General features: G+C 41.7%; 1 protein-coding gene across 5 annotated transcripts in view; it reads left to right on the top strand.

Moving 5' to 3' along the window:
* Positions 1-10,686, top strand: part of LOC120522957 (uncharacterized protein DDB_G0287625-like) — a 148,024-nt gene extending 137,338 nt beyond the window's left edge. For 3 of the 5 annotated variants that reach the window (XM_039743811.1, XM_039743809.1, XM_039743810.1), the window contains 6 exons: positions 1,178-1,237; positions 4,506-4,565; positions 5,162-5,221; positions 5,845-5,904; positions 7,664-7,722; positions 9,473-10,686. In XM_039743811.1, the coding sequence (XP_039599745.1) occupies positions 1,178-1,237; positions 4,506-4,565; positions 5,162-5,221; positions 5,845-5,904; positions 7,664-7,683 (260 nt within the window). In that variant the 3' untranslated portion in view covers positions 7,684-7,722; positions 9,473-10,686. The remainder of the gene's footprint in view (positions 1-1,177; positions 1,238-4,505; positions 4,566-5,161; positions 5,222-5,844; positions 5,905-7,663; positions 7,723-9,472) is intronic. The other 2 variants (XM_039743813.1, XM_039743812.1) reach the window with 2 other exon arrangements.
* Positions 10,687-19,790: the final 9,104 nt, after the last annotated feature.

The raw sequence follows: 19,790 nt of genomic DNA on the forward strand, positions 1-19,790 counted from the left end.
CACTTTGCTGCATACTATACTGAATTCTTTTTCTATTGAGACCAGTATATTAGGAGTGTCCTGCTTATAAACATTTCTAAATCCAGTAACAGTTGTTGGGCTTTACATTATGGGAAATAATGTCACAGAAGATTATATACAGATAAAATTGCAAAAATACTGTAAATGAGTTTTGGTGTTCATTAGAGCGGCTAAAAAATTCTCTTCAAACGTTAGATTAAAAAGTTAAAGTTTAATCATAATTCAATATTTTTGTATATCAGTTTGACTACAGATTGTTTATATATACTGTACAGCCACAAGGGGGTGCACCACCTCCCCAATCCCGGCACAAGTTTAGCACACACTCTTTTTATTTTTTTTGTAGGAAATGCTTTACCCCATTTCCCACCTGCACAGCACAATAACACTGGCACAACACACAGCACTTCCTCTACTTCTCTTTCTCTCTCAGTCTGCATCCACTCCTCCTGGAAAGTTTTGTCCACCTACTTCTGACTCAGGCTCCTGGAATTAAGGAAGGCAACTCTTTTCATGTTGCACCTAGGAGTACTCCAGGTGGCTCATTACCGAGATCCGGAAGTATTCCCAGATGTGGCAGAAGGCCGACAAAATAGGGCTGTGTAGCTCCCCCTGGCAGCACCCACGGAAACCAACAGGGCTGTCCTGAACTCTAAGTCCTATGTTGCCCTGTGGGAATCCTAGGCACCGATGCTACCCATAGGGACTGCCATCTAGCAGCCTGAGGGGGGTACTATCCTTTATTAGTTCTCTCCACCGGTCCTTCCACTTCACAGGCGTCCCGGCCAGGTAAAGACTCCAGCCCTCTGCCACAACTGTGTATCTTTAAAATACTCCAATTTTGTATATTTGTTTGTCCTTCAAACAGATATCCAAAATATTCACATTCATATACTTTATCTATGTGTTTTATTCGGCTTGGTGCAGTATGTATTAGACATTAGTTTGTAGTATTTACAGTTGTATATGTTTATTTTATGTTTATGTGTTTTTCTTTCTGATAACATGATATCATCCAAAACTCAGTGACTAGAGTTAAAGGGGCACTTGTCAATTCCCAGAGCTACTTTCTTGCTTTAGGGTTAGCTTGGTTTTTGTCCGTCCAGCTGTGTCCAGAATGAACTGACCTCCAGCTGAGAGCATTTTGCTTTCTTAGGTGATACAGGCCCCTTAGATGTATCAGCTGAAGAGACAGATAGCAATAAGAAGGAATTAGGTAAGATGTCATTTTTATGAAATAATAAATACTTGACATAAAGTGCAAAGCATAAACAAAGAACAGTCATTTTGAATTTTAATTACACCCGTTCTTCATGATACAACCATGAGAAACTCTCTTAAACAGCTTTAACTCTTAGTGTGTTATCTTACTGACTTTTATGTTTAGATAGATAGATAGATAGATAGATAGATAGATAGATAGATAGATAGATAGATAGATAGATAGATAGATAGATAGATAGTGTGAACGGCACCCGGGCACAGACAGGCGGACATGTTGTTATCACACCACCACACGTTTATTTACAAAATATTTACAATTATTATGGTCACCAAGACCCCAGTCCATTGGTCACAAAGACCCAGTCACGTGCACAAAACCCCAAACACTCAAAAGTCCTGGCCACAATGCCTTTCTTCGGGCCGCCTCCACACTCCTCCAATGCTTCGTCCTACCTCCACCCGACTCCAGCCCTGAATGAAGGGAGACGGCCCCTTTTATGGAGGACCCGGATGAGCCCCAGGTGTTCCCGGCAATCTTCTGGCCACGCCCAAGCGTGGCGGAAATGCCGGCTGTCCTCCCGGCTGCTCCCCGGGCGCCGCCCTAAGTCTTCCCCAGCACTTCCTGGTGTGGCAGGGGGGCTGGGGAAACAAGTCCCCAAGGCATTGGGGCGCCTCCTGGCGGTGGCCACGGGCCCCTACAGGGAAGAGCTTCCAAGCCCTTGACCCGTGGCTCCCAAAGCAACCCGGAAGGCGAACCCCACGTGGTCCAGGCAGGGCTCTGACCCTCTTCCGGTCCCTCCTGGCGTCCCGGCCGGGTCATGGCCCCTGGCATCCCTGACAGTGCCCCACAGCCAGCGAAGACCACTCGTGGGTAAGAGCGACCCGCCCCGCGAGGGCAGCAGAGCCCCGAAACGGGTCCCACTCGAGGATAGCCGGGTCCGGCCCCGCACTCCTAGCAGGGACAGGGGCGGAGACACAATCTGAGCACCAACCCATGGTGCATCCCTGTGCCTCGCACAGGTTGTGCTCCCCTTTTACCGGCACCCCGGGGCCTCCTCGGTCGGCACCCCCTCCGAGACCTCCACGCCCCTTTGTTCCGAGCCACTCGTTCCCCCGTAGGCTCCTCCAGCTGTGAGCGCACCTGCGCACCGGCAGAGAGATCATTCTGCAGACGGCCCGACATCAGAGGGCTGCTCCGCCACGAAGGGGTTCCTTCAGCTCGCCCGGGGTCCGTCCCTACAAAAGAGAATACAGGGCAGAACCGCTGCCAAAGCACCCAGCTCGTGCCACGCACGGGCAGCGTTCCCTCCAACCGCACCCGCACTTGCCTGATCGGCACCCTCTCCGCGCTTCCGTGTCCCTCTCGATGATGGAATGCCGGCACCGCCCGCTCTCTCCGCCGCCTCAGGGATTCCCTCTGCTCTCCCAGAGGGCAGCCAGCCGCACGCGTGCACCCAGCAACGCGTCTCACCTTATTGGAGGAATCGGCACCCAGCCTCTTAATCCTCCCTTTACTTTCGGACGCCTTGACGATATGCGGCTCCGTATTAATCAACACGAGCCCCTTTCCCGTCTGCGTCCGTAACATATCGGAGGAATCGGCACCCAGCCTCTTATTCCTCCCTTCACTCTGGGACGCCATGACGGTTTGAGACTCCTTATGGAATAAAAGGCGCCTCTGTCCCGTCTGCGTCCCTATAGTGCGGCGCAAGACCGCAGCCGACTCGGGCGGGCGCTAGGACCCGGGCACTTAGCAGCCCGTGTCCATTCAGCGTCCTCTCGACTCCCCTCGCCGCAAGATACAGTCCGCTGGCGCCGCACTCCTGTCGGAGGGCTGCTTACTCGGAACTGATCATTGTCATCACAGCCTTTTCAGCAGCCCTCCCATATGCTTTACGGAGTCGGCTGTACTCACCGTCTCCGCCATACCTCTCCGGCTGGAGATTCCAGCGTCGCGCCGTCCCGTTGTCGATTGAAACGTTCTCAGCGCCGCGAGCGCCTTCCTCTCCAGTTCCAGCACCTCAGCCCGGAGGGCACGTAGCATCTGTAATACACGCTGCCCGGCGGGCTGAAGGGACGCCTCCAGCTCCGCCAAAGCAGCCGGCAAAGACAGGAAGTTAACCGACGCGAGCCTACCTGACTGTCGGCCTCCGACGCCGGCCACTTCCTGTGGGCCTTCTCCTCCTGCCCAATCGGGTCTCCCCTGCCCGTGATGGACATTCCTGGTCCCGCCTCTCTACAGTCATCGGCGGGCACACAAGACACACCGCCCAATCGCGTGCCTGTCAGGGGGAGGGACTTCCGGTCCGCGGCCATCTTGGCTCCCTTTCTGCGGCGGCGACGTGCTTGCCGGCAGCTTTGCTGTTGCCAGCACCTTCCGAGCTGCAGCGTCTCTTCCTCCGCAGCCCTCGCGGCTGCCGCCGCCCCGGAGCCCGCAAACCAGCATGCGCCCGCCACTGACGCGGATCCGGGAGGTCCCTGCCTGGAAAACAAAACACACGCCCGGCCCCCAAGGGCCGGCTGCCGATAGGCAGGGAACTCACCTCCCAGTTCCCGTCAAACCGAGGAAACGTCCTCGGCGTGGCCTCTCTGGACGCCATGCCGTCCCGGGCGCCTCCAGCAATGGCGCGATCGTGAGAGCCCGCTGCACTCCTCCAATGCACGCCGCCCGCCCGCTTCAGGGAATAACGGCCCTCCTGCGGACCCCTGGCGGTCCGTGGGGTTCCTTTACCCCGCGGGGCTGTGTGCACGCAGCCCCCGCGGTACGTGGGTGGGGTCCCCTGCTGCACCGGGTCGTCCACAACAGATTGTTTGATAACAGGTCTCCGCCTTGAAACAGGCGGAGCATCCTGCCGACTACGCCAGATGTGAACGGGTACCGTTCACAATAGATAGATAGATAGATAGATAGAACTTTATTTGTCACCAGGGGGAAATTAAGCTTTTTATAGAAACTCTTTAAATAAATAAATATGCACATATACACACACTCTCACACTATGTGTAGGCATTGGCAAGAAAATTTAAAAAAAAAGGAAATTTCTGACTTGGCTGTCACAGACACAGTGAGGCATTATGGAGATGGAGGTAATGGGGCACTTGTCCATTCCCAGAGCTACTATCTCGCACTAGGGTTAGCTTGATTTTTGTCTGTCCAGCTGTGTCCAGAATGAACTGACCTCCAGCTGAGAGCATTTCATGTTGCACTGTATTGTAATACTTCCTTTTGGAAGAAGAATCATATTTTTTTGCTTTCTTAGGTGATACAGGCCCCTTAGATGTATCAGCTGAAGAGACAGATAGCAATAAGAAGGAATTAGGTAAGATGTCATTTTTATGAAATAATAAATACTTGACATAAAGTGCAAAGCATAAACAAAGAACAGTCATTTTGAATTTTAATTACACCCGTTCTTCATGATACAACCATGAGAAACTCTCTTAAACAGCTTTAACTCTTAGTGTGTTATCTTACTGACTTTTATGTTTAGATAGATAGATAGATAGATAGATAGATAGATAGATAGATAGATAGATAGATAGATAGATAGATAGATAGATAGATAGAACTTTATTTGTCACCAGGGGGAAATTAAGCTTTTTATAGAAACTCTTTAAATAAATAAATATGCACATATACACACACTCTCACACTATGTGTAGGCATTGGCAAGAAAATTTAAAAAAAAAGGAAATTTCTGACTTGGCTGTCACAGACACAGTGAGGCATTATGGAGATGGAGGTAATGGGGCACTTGTCCATTCCCAGAGCTACTATCTCGCACTAGGGTTAGCTTGATTTTTGTCTGTCCAGCTGTGTCCAGAATGAACTGACCTCTAGCTGAGAGCATTTCATGTTGCACTGTATTGTAATATTTCCTTTTGGATGAAGAATCATATTTTTTTGCTTTCTTAGGTGAATCAGGCCCCTTAGATGTATCAGCTGAAGAGACAGATAGCAATAAGAAGGAATTAGGTAAGATGTCATTTTTATGAAATAATAAGTACTTAACATAAAGTGCAAAGCATAAACAAAGAACAGTCATTTTGAATTTTAATTACACCCGTTCTTCATGATACAACCATGAGAAACTCTCTTAAACAGCTTTAACTCTTAGTGTGTTATCTTACTGACTTTTATGTTTAGATAGATAGATAGATAGATAGATAGATAGATAGATAGATAGATAGATAGATAGATAGATAGATAGATAGATAGATAGATAGATAGATAGATAGATAGATAGATAGAACTTTATTTGTCACCAGGGAGAAATTAAGCTTTTTATATAAACTCTTCAAATAAATAAATATGCACACATACACACACTCTCACACTATGTGTAGGCATTGGCAAGAAAATTAAAAAGAAAGGAAATTTCTGACTTGGCTGTCACAGACACAGTGAGGCATTATGGAGATGGAGGTAATGGGGCACTTGTCCATTCCCAGAGCTACTATCTCGCACTAGGGTTAGCTTGATTTTTGTCTGTCCAGCTGTGTCCAGAATGAACTGACCTCTAGCTGAGAGCATTTCATGTTGCACTGTATTGTAATATTTCCTTTTGGATGAAGAATCATATTTTTTTGCTTTCTTAGGTGAATCAGGCCCCTTAGATGTATCAACTGAAAAGGCAGACAACAATAACAGGAAATTAGGTAAGATGTCATTTTTATGAAATAATTACACCCATTCTTCATGATACAACCATGAGAAACTCTCTTAGACAGTTTTAACTCTTAGTGTGTTATCATACTTTTAAAGGCGTCCCAGTAGCATTTCTTGACACACTTCTGCTGAATAATTGTTCATAATGGAACTCAGTTTTGTATTTAATTTCTCTCCTTTAATTCTCTCCTACAACCTCCAGTGGTTCCAGAGTGTATTCTATACTTGAGTTTGCCTTTTTAATTAGCTTGTTGATTCAATGGGCTTCTCTTGAAGTTATGTTTCCAGCCCAGCACACAACAATGCAGAAAATTGCACTAGCCATCAAAGAGTTGTAGAAAATGTGAAGAATGTCACTTCCCACAAGTTTAAAATTGAGTAAAAACATTACACTTAGACAGTAGTAATAAGCATTTGGGAAATTTCAGCAAGCCTCTGAATTTGAAAAGTGAGCAGCAGGAGAAGTTTACCAAAAGTGAATTAAACCTGCTTTAATGAAAGGTGACCAGAAAATTTTAGATTACTAGCATGCTCAACCTGTTTGGCATATTATACTACATGCGTGTTTCATCCTCATTTTAATACACTCCAGATTATCCCCTTATTTCAATACCAAAGCTAAAACCAGCTCTACATGGTTCACATTCACCATGAACATAAGACAGTAGTACTGCTACTACTAAAACAGGAACAATACATTATAATCCATCAGAGTTATCTTTATTGACAAATGCATATTTTTTCTCGCTCTATTCAACAAGCAAAATACATTGCATTAGCTACAAGATGAAACCTATGTTGCCTTGTGCCCAATGTCTGCACAAGTGTCAAGTTCAATGACAGCAAGACTGTTTATAGCTCTGCGCTAACGTCGATTCTTTGAGGAATGTATGGCTTCATTTTAACTGCGTTTGCCTGATTTCTTCTTCTTCTTCTTTTTTGTTGTTTTTTAAACAGATTCTGTAATGCAACATGTTTGCTTTATTTTATTTTATCTGAAGAAAATAACATACTATACGATCAAGTCTAACTTGTACAACAATGAAACTAACATTACATATAATCAAGTCAAACTTAACAAATCAGAATTTGACCCCCACCCAAGAAAAAGAGACGAGAGCCAACAGCAAGAACAAGTCTTTAAAAACAACAAAAAAGGAAGAATGTCCTTTTCCCTGATATAAATGCTTATTCTAAGTTTTATTCAATGATAAGCTGTAAATGTGTTAAACTTTCTTGTATAGTGAAAGACACAATACATTTTGATATGTACAGTTTATTTGAAAATAATAGCTTAGTTTTATGTAGAGCCTTAAAGAAAAGGTGTGGTACATTTCAAGTCAAAGTTATGTTGTGGCTTTGTACAGAAGCTCAGTAAATAAATAAAAAAAACAGTTTTATATTATGAAAAACAGCAAACCCCTCTCAAATATAAACCAGACCAAATAAAAATAAGCAAAACTAAAAATAAAGAAATCTTCTGATTTGGATGTCACAGTAAGGCATATTGCCATTGGTATAAATTTGTTACAAATTAATTTTTGTTTCTGCTGAAAAACACTTTGTAGTCTGCATAGCATATCTGAAAACAAAGGAACAAAAATATTTCTAGGTGTTTTTCATAAAAAAAATCTAAAGTATTTTCTTTTAATGTAGTTAATTGTCATCTATAACAACTGTCATTTTCCCTTTTATTGTTCAACCTTTCTTAAAAATAAATATAGAAATAAAACACTCTCTCTTTTTTAGATAAAAAGGAAGATGTTTAAAGTGGCAAATTTAAAAAGGTGCATATTAATCCTGACATGGTAAGTTTTTCCAACATAAGATGACATGTCACTTTAGTAATGAATTTAGTAAATACTTTATATTATTACTTACTAGATATACATTTAGTTTGAATAAAGGGATTAGAATATTTGTTTTAAATGTTATTCTCCTTAAAACAGTATTTTTATAACCCTTTTCAAATTACAGGCATAAATCTGGCAAGAATTACGTATTTCAAGATTTGTATGAGATTGCCTAGATAGCAAATTTTAGCCCAGGGTGAAGGCGGCAAGGAACAGGGGAAGAGCAGAAGAATAACTCAAACTGGCATTTAAGCCGTACTTACATTAGACAGTGTGACCAGACTGGAAGCAGTGTGCCGTGTCACCTAAGTGTGGGGTCCTGAAACTGTAGTAAATAGTCCAAAGGCACCAGAGTGAAAGAATGAGCCATGGAGGATGAGCAAGACACACAGCTTTGTCAATCTGGAAGATTATACCAGAGAGATCTTATACTGAATCCTGCAAAGGAGAAAGCAAGCAACCCACAAGATGACATATAGTCCTTGGGATCATATTTAAAACATTGTTCAGATTCCAAACTAAAATTTTACTTATGCTAGAAATGTGAAAATGGTTTAAGTACAAAACAAATCAGTCAGTAAGTCCTTTTCCAACCCGCTATATCCTAACACAGGGTCACAAGGAATTTATAAAACCATATGTATGGCATATGCCACACCAAGTTCATTTATAAATTCTTCTTCTTCGTCTTCATCCCTCTTGTCATCCTACCCAACACCTCTTCACTTGCTCTTAATACATCTTTACTTTTCTTCTCCCCCATTCCTCCATGCTCTCAAATGACTGCACTTCATTTAAATCTTTCTCCCTATGCCTGTTCTTAAGCCCTTCCCCTTTTAATTTTCACCGCTTTATCCTGGGTGCTGCTTGCTGCGGTTTTATTTCCCCACCCTCCATGTACCCTCTCTATCATCTCTCTACTCTTTCCCAGATACCAATTTAGATCACCAGCAACAATCACCATTTCTCCCTCTTGTACTGCTCTAAGCTCTCCATCCATTTGTGGCCAGAAAGCATCCTACTCCTCTTCCTCACAGTACACTTGAGGAACATATGCACAAATGACATTAACTACAGTCCCACTAAGGCCCAGTTTGACATGGATTTCCTCTGGTTTCTTTCCACAGTCCAAAGACATGCAGGCTAAGTCAAATGGCCATGCTAAATCATCGCCTGATAGGTGTGTGAATGTAACTTTAAGCCAATTTCCATGCCAAGTTTGAGTTTTATAAACCCTGACTTTTTCATAAGAAATGGCTTAAGGATGTTTTCATATGTGAGCAAGTTTTGTACATGATGATCATGAACCTTTTAAAGAGTGTAATATTCACAAAGGCCATGTGATTGTACTATTCCTAATGGAGCCAAATCTTTGAAGAGGCAGCCTGGAGTGTGGAAATAACCAACTGGGTGGAGCTGCTTCATGACAGTGCATTACTGAGTTTGGAATTTGAATGTGAGTTGACATAAAGACCCACAGGCTAGGACAACTGAGGGAGCAGGTGCCATTAGAGGTAGAGACTCTTCACTGATTTCTGCCTTTGTCTGACTCCCCATAGCCATAGTCTGACAGGTCTTACTCTCCATAGCCTTCATTTGGATGGCTGGGTACTTTTGGTTGCATTTAAGTCTTAAAAATATTAGTCTTAAGAAAATAAATAAAATATATATAATGCATCAGAACATTTTATGTTTTATTCCACAGTGGAGACAGTTACCATTCTTCAAATCAAACATTGGATGCAAGATCAGAAAAGTCAAATGAGATGCAATGGACACCTTTAGACCTTAGTGAGCTGCTTACTGAATGGCTCACTTTCTGATTTTCTGTCCGAGGGCAGAAAACAATGACGGTGCTATTTCAACATTGAAAACCGTATCTGAACAGTAAAGACAGAATGGTCTTCGTTTTTTGCTGCTGTGTAGCCTTTTATATAGTGACTTGAGTACAAGAGGTATATATATTTTTTACTATTTTGTTTTATATTTTTGAACTTTGTAATGCATAACAACTGTGATTCCAAAATGTCAGCTGCAAAGCTTGGAGTGATGACTACTGATTTCTCCAAATGGCATCAAATCAGCTGTGCATTGAAGAAGTATCTTATTTCAGATAGTTGTTTCAATTTTCTAAAGTTTTCCCACTCTTTACTCAGCATGTGAGTATGTGCAAGTCAGACATCCTTTTTATAGCGGTGACAATCTGAATCCTGTTTCATGTATGATGAAAGACATTATGGAAAATGGCCTTCAGCATGATTAGTGGTTATAACAATCTGGAATGTGTTAATTAACAAGAAGTGATTCCATGGTGGCAGTTTTGGGCATCAGCTATACTAGTGTTTTGGTCCCTATTTTTTAGTGTTGTTTGCCTTCCAGCTTGCCCTACTATTTTTTTTACTTTTTCTACTTTTCCTAATGGCAAGTGACCAATCCAGCAAAAAAGGTACCACATGCTGACTCTGGTGATACAATATGGCGGCCTTCTTTGAGGATATGAAAAGACATTTTTCAGATCAGTTCATTGTCATGTGGTATTCCAGGCAGCATCATAAATGTCATGTTCAGCTCTCTGAAGATACTAATGGAGTTGTGGAGGAACAAATTGGTTTAGTTTCCAGAGCTCATCAGTGGACTCACACGATAAGCAAATGAAAACACTGGAGAACCAAGTGACGGCTTTAGTGATAAAAGTAACAGACTTGGAGGATAGGAGTAGAAGAAATAATATCAACATAGTGGAGTTTAGAGAAAAGATAAAATGTGTAAGTCCATTGCAACTTCTTGTTGTACTTCCTCAATAATATTACTTTTGATGATGTGAAGTGAACTCTTTAAGCTATTGATAATTTTCAAGTTTTGGACATGTTTCCTTGTAATGTCTTCTTCTCCCTATAAAACATTGCAGTTTTTCTCTAATATCATTTGCTGACTGATGTTTTGTTTTGCATCACAATTTATTGAATCACTCTCGCCAGCATCATTTCACCACTACATTCCTCCATTGTACTCCCTTTGGTTCAGATTGCAGCTGTTTATTTGGATGTTATATCAAGTACTTTAATAAGCTTTGCACTTTTACTTTATCTCCTGTTAACCTCTGCTTTCAGGGATACAGTGCAGACACTCCTTTCCCCATTTCTAATGTAGTTTACTCTTTAGCTGTATACTGCAATTAGTATTAAGGTTGTTTTTCTGGTGGATGAACCACCTGTTCCCATGTGATGAATGTTGAGGGGGTGGCTATGCTGATGGATTTTGTTGTTATCAAGCTGTATCTTAGTAAGTAAGTAATAAATATTTTTCCCCTTTTGGCACATACTGTATGAACCAAAGGACATTGTGTGACATTTTTGATGGCTTAGTTCACTCATAAGGACATGTTGTGTTCAATTTTTGTTCTCTCTCGCTTTTCATCATTTGTATGAAATGTGTTGTTCTATTTTTCCCATTAAGAAGTGAGTTTCCACACTTTATGTTGTTTTTAATTAAAGCCTCTTACTGTCCCTTATATATTTGCTCCATTTGGCCTCTTGATCTTCCTTCTTCTCCTTCATTGCCCTGAAATATTTTTTATAAGAAAATCTCTCTCTTCTCCCAAATCCTAACCACTAACACATTCAGTTGAAATTTGCTGACAGACCCTTATTTAATCGTTGCTCTCGTAATACCCCTGGCACCTTTATTCACACATTCTGGGACATTCCTTATGCTGTTATCATTCAGGTCTTCAACTTTCGTTCTAAATTCTTATCTTTTAGTTTTATTGTTCTTCTACCTTATATTTTTTCTTCTTGTTCTAATGTTTCTCCTTTCTATACCTCATAGCAGATAAAATGGTTTCCTGATTATCTTTTGACAAATCTCTAGAAATCCTCTGTATACAATTTACTGCTTTTGAAACTTTCATTTCCCCAATTAATGGTTCTTCTAATGTCAATATCAACAAGTGCTCTGCTGCCTCTCAACTGGTTAGTGACTGGATGACTGTTGTCCAGTAAGAGTCACTGATTCACAGAGTAGTATGGGTAAAATAGGTATGTGTTTCTTTTTATATGATTGTGGCTATTGTCATTTTCTCAAATACAAATTTGATCATAAAAAATATATACAGTGGTGTGAAAAACTATTTGCCCCTTCCTGATTTCTTATTCTTTTGCATGTTTGTCACACAAAATGTTTCTGATCATCAAACACATTTATCCATTAGTCAAATATAACATAAGTAAACACAAAATGCAGTTTTTAAATGATGGTTTTTATTATTTAGGGAGAAAAAAAAATCCAAACCTACATGGGCCTGTGTGAAAATGTAATTGCCCCCTGAACCTAATAACTGGTTGGGCCACCCTTAACAGCAATAACTGCAATCAAGCGTTTGCGATAACTTGCAATGAGTCTTTTACAGCGCTCTGGAGGAATTTTGGCCCACTCATCTTTGCAAAATTGTTGTAATTCAGCTTTATTTGAGGGTTTTCTAGCATGAACCGCCTTTTTAAGGTCATGCCATAGCATCTCAATTGGATTCAGGTCAGGACTTTGACTAGGCCACTCCAAAGTCTTCATTTTGTTTTTCTTCAGCCATTCAGAGGTGGATTTGCGGGTGTGTTTTGGGTCATTGTCCTGTTGCAGCACCCAAGATCGCTTCAGCTTGAGTTGACGAACAGATGGCCGGACATTCTCCTTCAGGATTTTTTTGGTAGACAGTAGAATTCATGGTTCCATCTATCACAGCAAGCCTTCCAGGTCCTGAAGCAGCAAAACAACCCCAGACCATCACACTACCACCACCATATTTTACTGTTGGTATGATGTTCTTTTCTGAAATGCTGTGTTCCTTCTACGCCAGATGTAACGGACATTTGCCTTCCAAAAGTTCAACTTTTGTCTCATTAGTCCACAAGGTATTTTCCGAAAGTCTTGGCAATCATTGAGATGTTTCTTAGCAAAATTGAGACGAGCCCTAATGTTCTTTTTGCTTAACAGTGGTTTGCGACTTGGAAATCTGCCATGCAGGCCGTTTTTGCCCAGTCTCTTTCTTATGGTGGAGTCGTGAACACTGACCTTAATTGAGGCAAGTGAGGCCTGCAGTTCTTTAGACGTTGTCCTGGGGTCTTTTGTGACCTCTCGGATGAGTCGTCTCTGCGCTCTTGGGGTAATTTTGGTCGGCCGGCCACTCCTGGGAAGGTTCACCACTGTTCCATGTTTTTCCCATTTGTGGATAATGGCTCTCACTGTGGTTCGCTGGGGTCCCAAAGCTTTAGAAATGGCTTTATAACCTTTACCAGACTGATAGATCTCAATGACTTCTGTTCTCATTTGTTCCTGAATTTCTTCGGATCTTGGCATGATGTCTAGCTTTTGAGGTGCTTTTGGTCTACTTCTCTGTGTCAGGCAGCTCCTATTTAAGTGATTTCTTGATTGAAACAGGTGTGGCAGTAATCAGGCCTGGGGGTGGCTATGGAAATTGAACTCAGGTGTGATATACCACAGTTAGGTTATTTTTTAACAAGGGGGCAATTACTTTTTCACACAGGGCCATGCAGGTTTGGATTTTTTTTCTCCCTAAATAATAAAAACCATAATTTAAAAACTGCATTTTGTGTTTACTTGTGTTATATTTGAGTAATGGTTAAATGTGTTTGATGATCAGAAACATTTTGTGTGACAAACATGCAAAAGAATAAGAAATCAGGAAGGGGGCAAATAGTTTTTCACACCACTGTATATATTGATAACTAATGATGTGAAACTAACTGATTGTATTGTTTTCATCTCTTAGCTTTCGCATTCTTCTCATTGTTGTATATTAATTAGACAAAACCATGTATGTGATAAAGGAAGAAATGTATGTTAATACAAATTTGTGGGGCTATATGCGTGAACGGACCCTTTTCTTAGTATAGTTTCTGGTTCCAGTCTTGCACCCAATTCTACAGGGAAAGGCTCCAGCTCCCTGCAGCCCTGACTTAGATTATGGTGGTTTAAGAATGTTATATTATGTAAAATTAAATATATCAATAACAGGTAAAACAGAAAACAATCTAATAACAGTGGAAAAATGATCTTTACACGTAAGAAGAACATAAGAATAATTTTAATGAATACAGGCCTTTGAACCCAAAGAGCACATCCATTCTTGTTCATCTATACAAAATGTCATCAAACTTTGATTTTTGACACATACTACAATCTATTACATTATTTGTAACTTTTTTCATGAATGTAACTTTATGAAATCTACCCTTAAACAGCTTCCATATAAGAACTAATGTTCATCCAACAGCTGCCATCCATCTTTCTGTATTTATGGTCTTCCTAATTCTGAACAATTCTTTCATGTCTTCTCTTAATCTCTTTTAATTAATCTTTCCTCACAGCCCATACCCTGCTGTGCTGGAAAAACTGTAGACGCACTTCCCTGGGTCATCTCTGGGGTTATTGTAGCTTTTTACTTCTCTGTATATTCTTTAGATTTACAGTACCTATAGGGAAAATATTGTAATGGGTACAATATGAGTTTATTTGCTAACGTTGTAAAATTCCAGAAGCCTATTAACTCTGATCAACATTACTGTGGTAACTTTTGCTCTGCACTACATATATATATATATATATATATATATTGTCGCATGCTGCTGGGGGTGTAGCCCAACCAGGATGCCCAGGAGCGGAGGAGGGCTTGTACTTCCTCCAGACTGCGAGGAGGCGACCGCCCTGGTTGTGTTGGGGGCCACGGGTAGAGGGCTTGGAAGCCCAACCTTGTAGGGACCTGTGGCCAACGCCAGGCGCCGCCCCGGTGCCTGAACAACCCTGGACCTCAGCAGGGACACCCAAAGGGCTTCCGGGTGCGCAGCCGGCACTTCCGCCACACGGGGGTGTGTCCGCAGGAGATTGCAGGGAAGCAGCTGGAGCCCATCTGGGTTCCTATATAAGGGGCCGCCTCCCTTCATTCAGCAGCGGAAGTCGGGTGGAAGAAGGACGGAGCTGGAGAGAGGACTGGAGGCAGCTGGAAAGGCATTTGGACTGTGAGGCTTGGACTTTGGGGGATCGGTGCTGGAGGCACTGGGACATGCACTTAACTTGTAAATATTATAAATAAATGTGTGTTGGGTGAACAACGATGTCCGTCTGTCTGTGTCCGGGTCAAGTTTCACTATATATATATATATACAATATATATATATATATATATATATATATATATATATGTGTGTAAATAAAACTACCTTATCTGTATGTCTGCTTGTCTATTTGTTTGTCGAAACCTCTGCACCGATTTTATTATGAAATTTTACATGAGTGTTGTCGTTGGTCCAATTTAAAATATAAGCTGCGTGTTATGCCAGGGAGAGGGGTTGTAATGAGGAGAAGCATCCTGAAAACCTGCACTGATACAGGGACTTCAGTTCCCATCAGGCAGCATTAATGCACAGAGACTGATGGGGTGACCTTGTCATTAACACACAGAAATGTTTATCCCATGAAGTGGGATTTCATCTAAGACCACAGGAACAACTAATTTCGACTACAATTTTATTATCTTACTGGATTACAGCTTTTGCCTAAGAGTATGTCTTTTTGTCTCATCTTGGGTTTTCTTTTACCATGTTGATTTTTCAAAAGAAAGCTTTTCCTCATTTATTTATACCCAGGCAATGTGGGGTACTTTGACTATAATAATATAGATGAAAATATTGTACCTAAATGTGTCAGAATTCAAGTTTTCAGATAATTTACTTGTTTAAGGCGGTAATGTCTCCCTGTGGTTGTTGTATTTATCAGGATGAGAGGCACAATAACTTAAACAAAATTAATCACTCAGTTCAAAAAAATGTATAAAAATACTAGACCAGTGACGTCACTAGTCCATTCTTTTCTGAGGATTTATACAAAACTAGCAAAATACCTGCGCTTCGCAGCAGAGAAGTAATGTATTAAAGAAGTTATGAAAAAGAAAAGGAAACATTTTAAAAATAACGTAACATGATTGTCACTGTAATTGTTTTGTCACTGTTATGAGTGTTGCTGTCATCAAGGATTTGATTATCATTATTTCTTTCAATCAGGTTCGTATTTGGAGGATGTATTGTGTTCAAGTTAAATTCCGTGTTTGTCAACCATTGTAACAGGTTTCATTCATCAAAGTGTTCACTTCCCAAATCGGTACTCGTGAATCTAAGATGTTTAACAGGCATTCCTGGTATTAAGTTGTGGATTTGCCTGCGAATATTTAGCGGCAGCGTGTCTATGAACTTAATTTAAACTTAAGCTTTACACCTTGCTTTCCTATTGATATGTCTACAAAGGCTTGTTCAGCTTCAGAGGGTTGTTCATTTCCTACTGCATCAATAAACAGCTCGTCTTCCTCTTTATCTGAGACATCGCATACTGCATGCACGGGTTTACCTTTCCCAGTCCTGCAAAGTCAGTTCACGTGAGCCACTCAGAGTACATGCATCGAAGGTTCTCAGCTGTGCTTGTGCTATCTCGTGAGATCTTGTGATGTCCATGGCAGACCCGGCAATGCGTCTTCTCATTAAACTTGTATCTCGCAAATATCGTATTCGTCATAGGCATGACAAACGCCAGCAGCAGCGTGTCTATGAGATTAATTTAAACTTAAGGTTTACACCATGCTTTGTTTCCACAGTAGCTGCACTTATGAATATGCTTGTATGCGTCACTCGCTTCGTATTCTTTTGCTGCCTTCTCAATTGTGTAATACGTTTTTTGTTCAGCGCTCTTTGGAGCTCTTCCTTGTTCTCTGCGTACTGCGTTCACAGTTAGTTCAAGTGAGCCGCTCGGAGTACATGCATCAAAGGTTCTCAGCTGTCCTTGTGCTATCTCATGTGATCTTGCGATGTCCGCGGCTTTATTTAATGTTAGCTAAGACCCGGCACTTAAAAGTTTCCCTCGCATTTTCACTGAGTTTGTGCCAAACACTAGTCTATCCCTGACCATCTCATCTTCATTTGCATAAGCACAGTTCTTCATCCGTGAATATTTAGCGGCAGCGTGTCTATTGGATTGCTGCCAATGGACGGCCTTATATGGGCAGGCACTCAATTACGTGGGAGGCGTGACAATAAAGGGATGCAACTCCACCTCACACGGCGACCGAGCTGCAGGCTATGGTCGTATATATGTACGAAAGTAGGTTCCAGTTATGACCGTTACATGTAGAATTTCGAAATGAAACCTGCCTAACTTTTGTAAGTAAGCTGTAAGAAATGAGCAAAGAAAGGAGCGCTCCTGAACCCATCCACCTGTCTTCATCATTTCAGAAACTAGCGGTAGGACTATCTTTACATTCCCATTCAACGCACAGATCTCTGGACTATCTATTTTCATCATTACATTTCATCTGTTGCCTTTTTTTATGAACGTTTTTCATGATTTACTCTGTGTGTTTTGTTTGTGCTTTGTTGTATTTAATGTGTAATCACTGTAAGGGGAACAGAGGTGATATCATTGTGTTCATTTGTTTGTTATTACATTCTTTATTTGCTGTTTGATTACCAGTTTGCTTTGTTTTTGTCTCTGTTTATGAGTGTGTGCGGGTCGAGCCAAGGCTGGGCGCGTCCCTGGAATCTCCACCATAAAAATAAATATATTGCTGTCTTCTCAACAGTGTAAATCTTAGCGGCACCGGACCGCTACAGTGTTATTCGTTTCTCCTTGCTGCTGATTGACTGTGATGCATCTCCAGCCCCGTTTCTTTTGTTTTCCATTTTGTTCCTCTTAACCCTTAAACGGCCACAACCTTCTATAGTTGTATCCTAGTGCAATTTGCAAGCATACAGGAGCTGATCAGTCAGTGCCGTACTTTTGTTGAGCAGCCAGCTCATGACCACTGCCAGCCCCTTGTGAGCAGGGGGCTGTACGCACCCCTAGAAGACACGGACGCTCCTCAAAATACTCCTCTTAAAAAACCCTAATAGACTACTTTCAAATTGCTCCCTTACTTGTTGTCTGCTTGACAACTTTCACACACTGAGGTTGTGCACTTATTATTATCACATTCCTGAAATTAGATCTGTTGCTGGCCATTGGCAGACAGAGTGTCACAGCTCTGGAAAATGCAGTCTAGAACATCCAAAAGATATTGAGAGAGCTAGCAGGCCAAGGCAACAGTAACACACTAGTGTAGGACATCTGTAACCATGGCAGCTGTGTGCACCCTAGCATTGTCATGCTGTAGTGTCAAATGTCTAGGAGGTGTGAGCAGAGGGCCTCTGAAGGGTTGTATTGCCCAAAATGCCAGTAACTTGGTGCCTGTCCCTCACTGTCCTGTCTGGAAAGCAGGGCATTCTGTCTGCTGCCAGATTCAGCATCAGAGTAGGTTGCAATCCTGAAATGATGTCTTAGATATCCTAGTGTAATGTATTGATCTCTCACATAGACTAATCTGAAAGCAACCCGATCTTGGAAGGGCATTTGGGTCACAGTGCAGCAGTCTAATCCAAAGTGTCTGGAAATAGTGGCACGTGAAATACCTGTCTGCAACATGCCAAAAGTCCTCTCCTTTAGTTCTGGTGACTTTCAAACCCTGCTGTGACAAACATTTTGAAGGTAACCATTGTGTAAAAGTGCACCTAATGATCTTTAGTTGCTTAGCAAATTGAAATTCCTTACTAAACAAGCTGGGTTCGATAAACCTCTTGAAATTGATAATTGATAACTTTTAGTGAAAGCGCACAAGCAAGAACTAACTAAAATGTTCTCATTCTCAAAAATACGTTAATTTATTTTTTGCCCAATAGACTACACAGGTCTTGAAACACTGTCTTCATGGTGGGATGGCTCCTACCTGCTAGGCATTCATAAGCCCTTCCCTTCTCAAGCTTCCTGCTGCTTCAGCATTCAACCCAACTTTCTAATTGACTTTCAATGTGATAATAATTTGACCTCAAGGTGTCTTTAAACATCCTGCTGGGGTCAATTCCTGTCAAGTCTTAGAATCACTACTGGGTTCAAAGACATCCCTGCTCTGGCCACAGATGGTACTCCACGTCAGAACTTCACCTAGCAGCCTCTTGTTTTCATACATCTCTGAGCCTTCAGTTTCCTTTGGAGGGTCAGATCTTTCAGGCCATGTTCATGCCAGCTACCTTAAAAGAGCAAAGTAGTTGCAGACTTTCTCATCTTGAACCCTGTGGTATCACCTAAGGGTCTAGAGGTTGGTTACAAGCTTCCTTCTAGTTTGAATCTTTAAATGAACAATGTCGCCCAATTCCTTTTGAATTAGGACCTTTTACAATCATTAGTCATTGGTAGACTAGTGCTCCATAAAACATTGTCTCCTCTGTTCTCTCAAAAATGAATGCAACCATTCATCAGTTTTTTGAACCTAACAGTGTTATGAGGAAACTGAGTTTTCTTCTCCACAAAACAGGAAGCGGGCCTCTGTTTCAAGACACCTTCATTCATACTCACATCAAGTTAATTTAAAACACCAGTTAAACAAGAATGCTCGCGTTTGTGATGTGAAAAACATCAGGAATGTGACAGATAGTCAAACACAACACAGACAGTAGTTGGAGTGGGGAATAGACTCAGGTGCTTAGCTGTGAGACCACCATGCCACCCACAATCATCATTTAACTGACATTGTTGAGAGATCTGAGTCAGTGCTTCTCCAATGCTCTCCATAAGAAAACCTAACATAAGAATGCTTTAAAACCACAATTTGAAAAAAAAAGAAGTCTACCATCCATCCATTATCCAACCCGCTATATCCTAACACAGCGTTACAGGGGTCTGCTGGAGCCAATCCCAGCCAACAGAGGACGCAAGGCAGGAACAAACCCCAGGCAGGGCTCCAGCCCACTATATAGAAGCCAATTTCAATGCTTCACTAATGCATTCACTTCAAACAAGTGCAGTGAAGTAATGATAAAATACAGACATGAAGAAGGTATACACTTTTCAGAGGAATTCTTAGTTAAGTCATATGCTGATGTCTGTGATCTTACAGCTGTAATCATATTCATCTTTTCCTACATTTTGCCAGATCATAA

The sequence above is a fragment of the Polypterus senegalus genome, chromosome 2 (genome assembly GCF_016835505.1).
Source record: "Polypterus senegalus isolate Bchr_013 chromosome 2, ASM1683550v1, whole genome shotgun sequence".
Taxonomy (NCBI): domain Eukaryota; kingdom Metazoa; phylum Chordata; class Cladistia; order Polypteriformes; family Polypteridae; genus Polypterus; species Polypterus senegalus.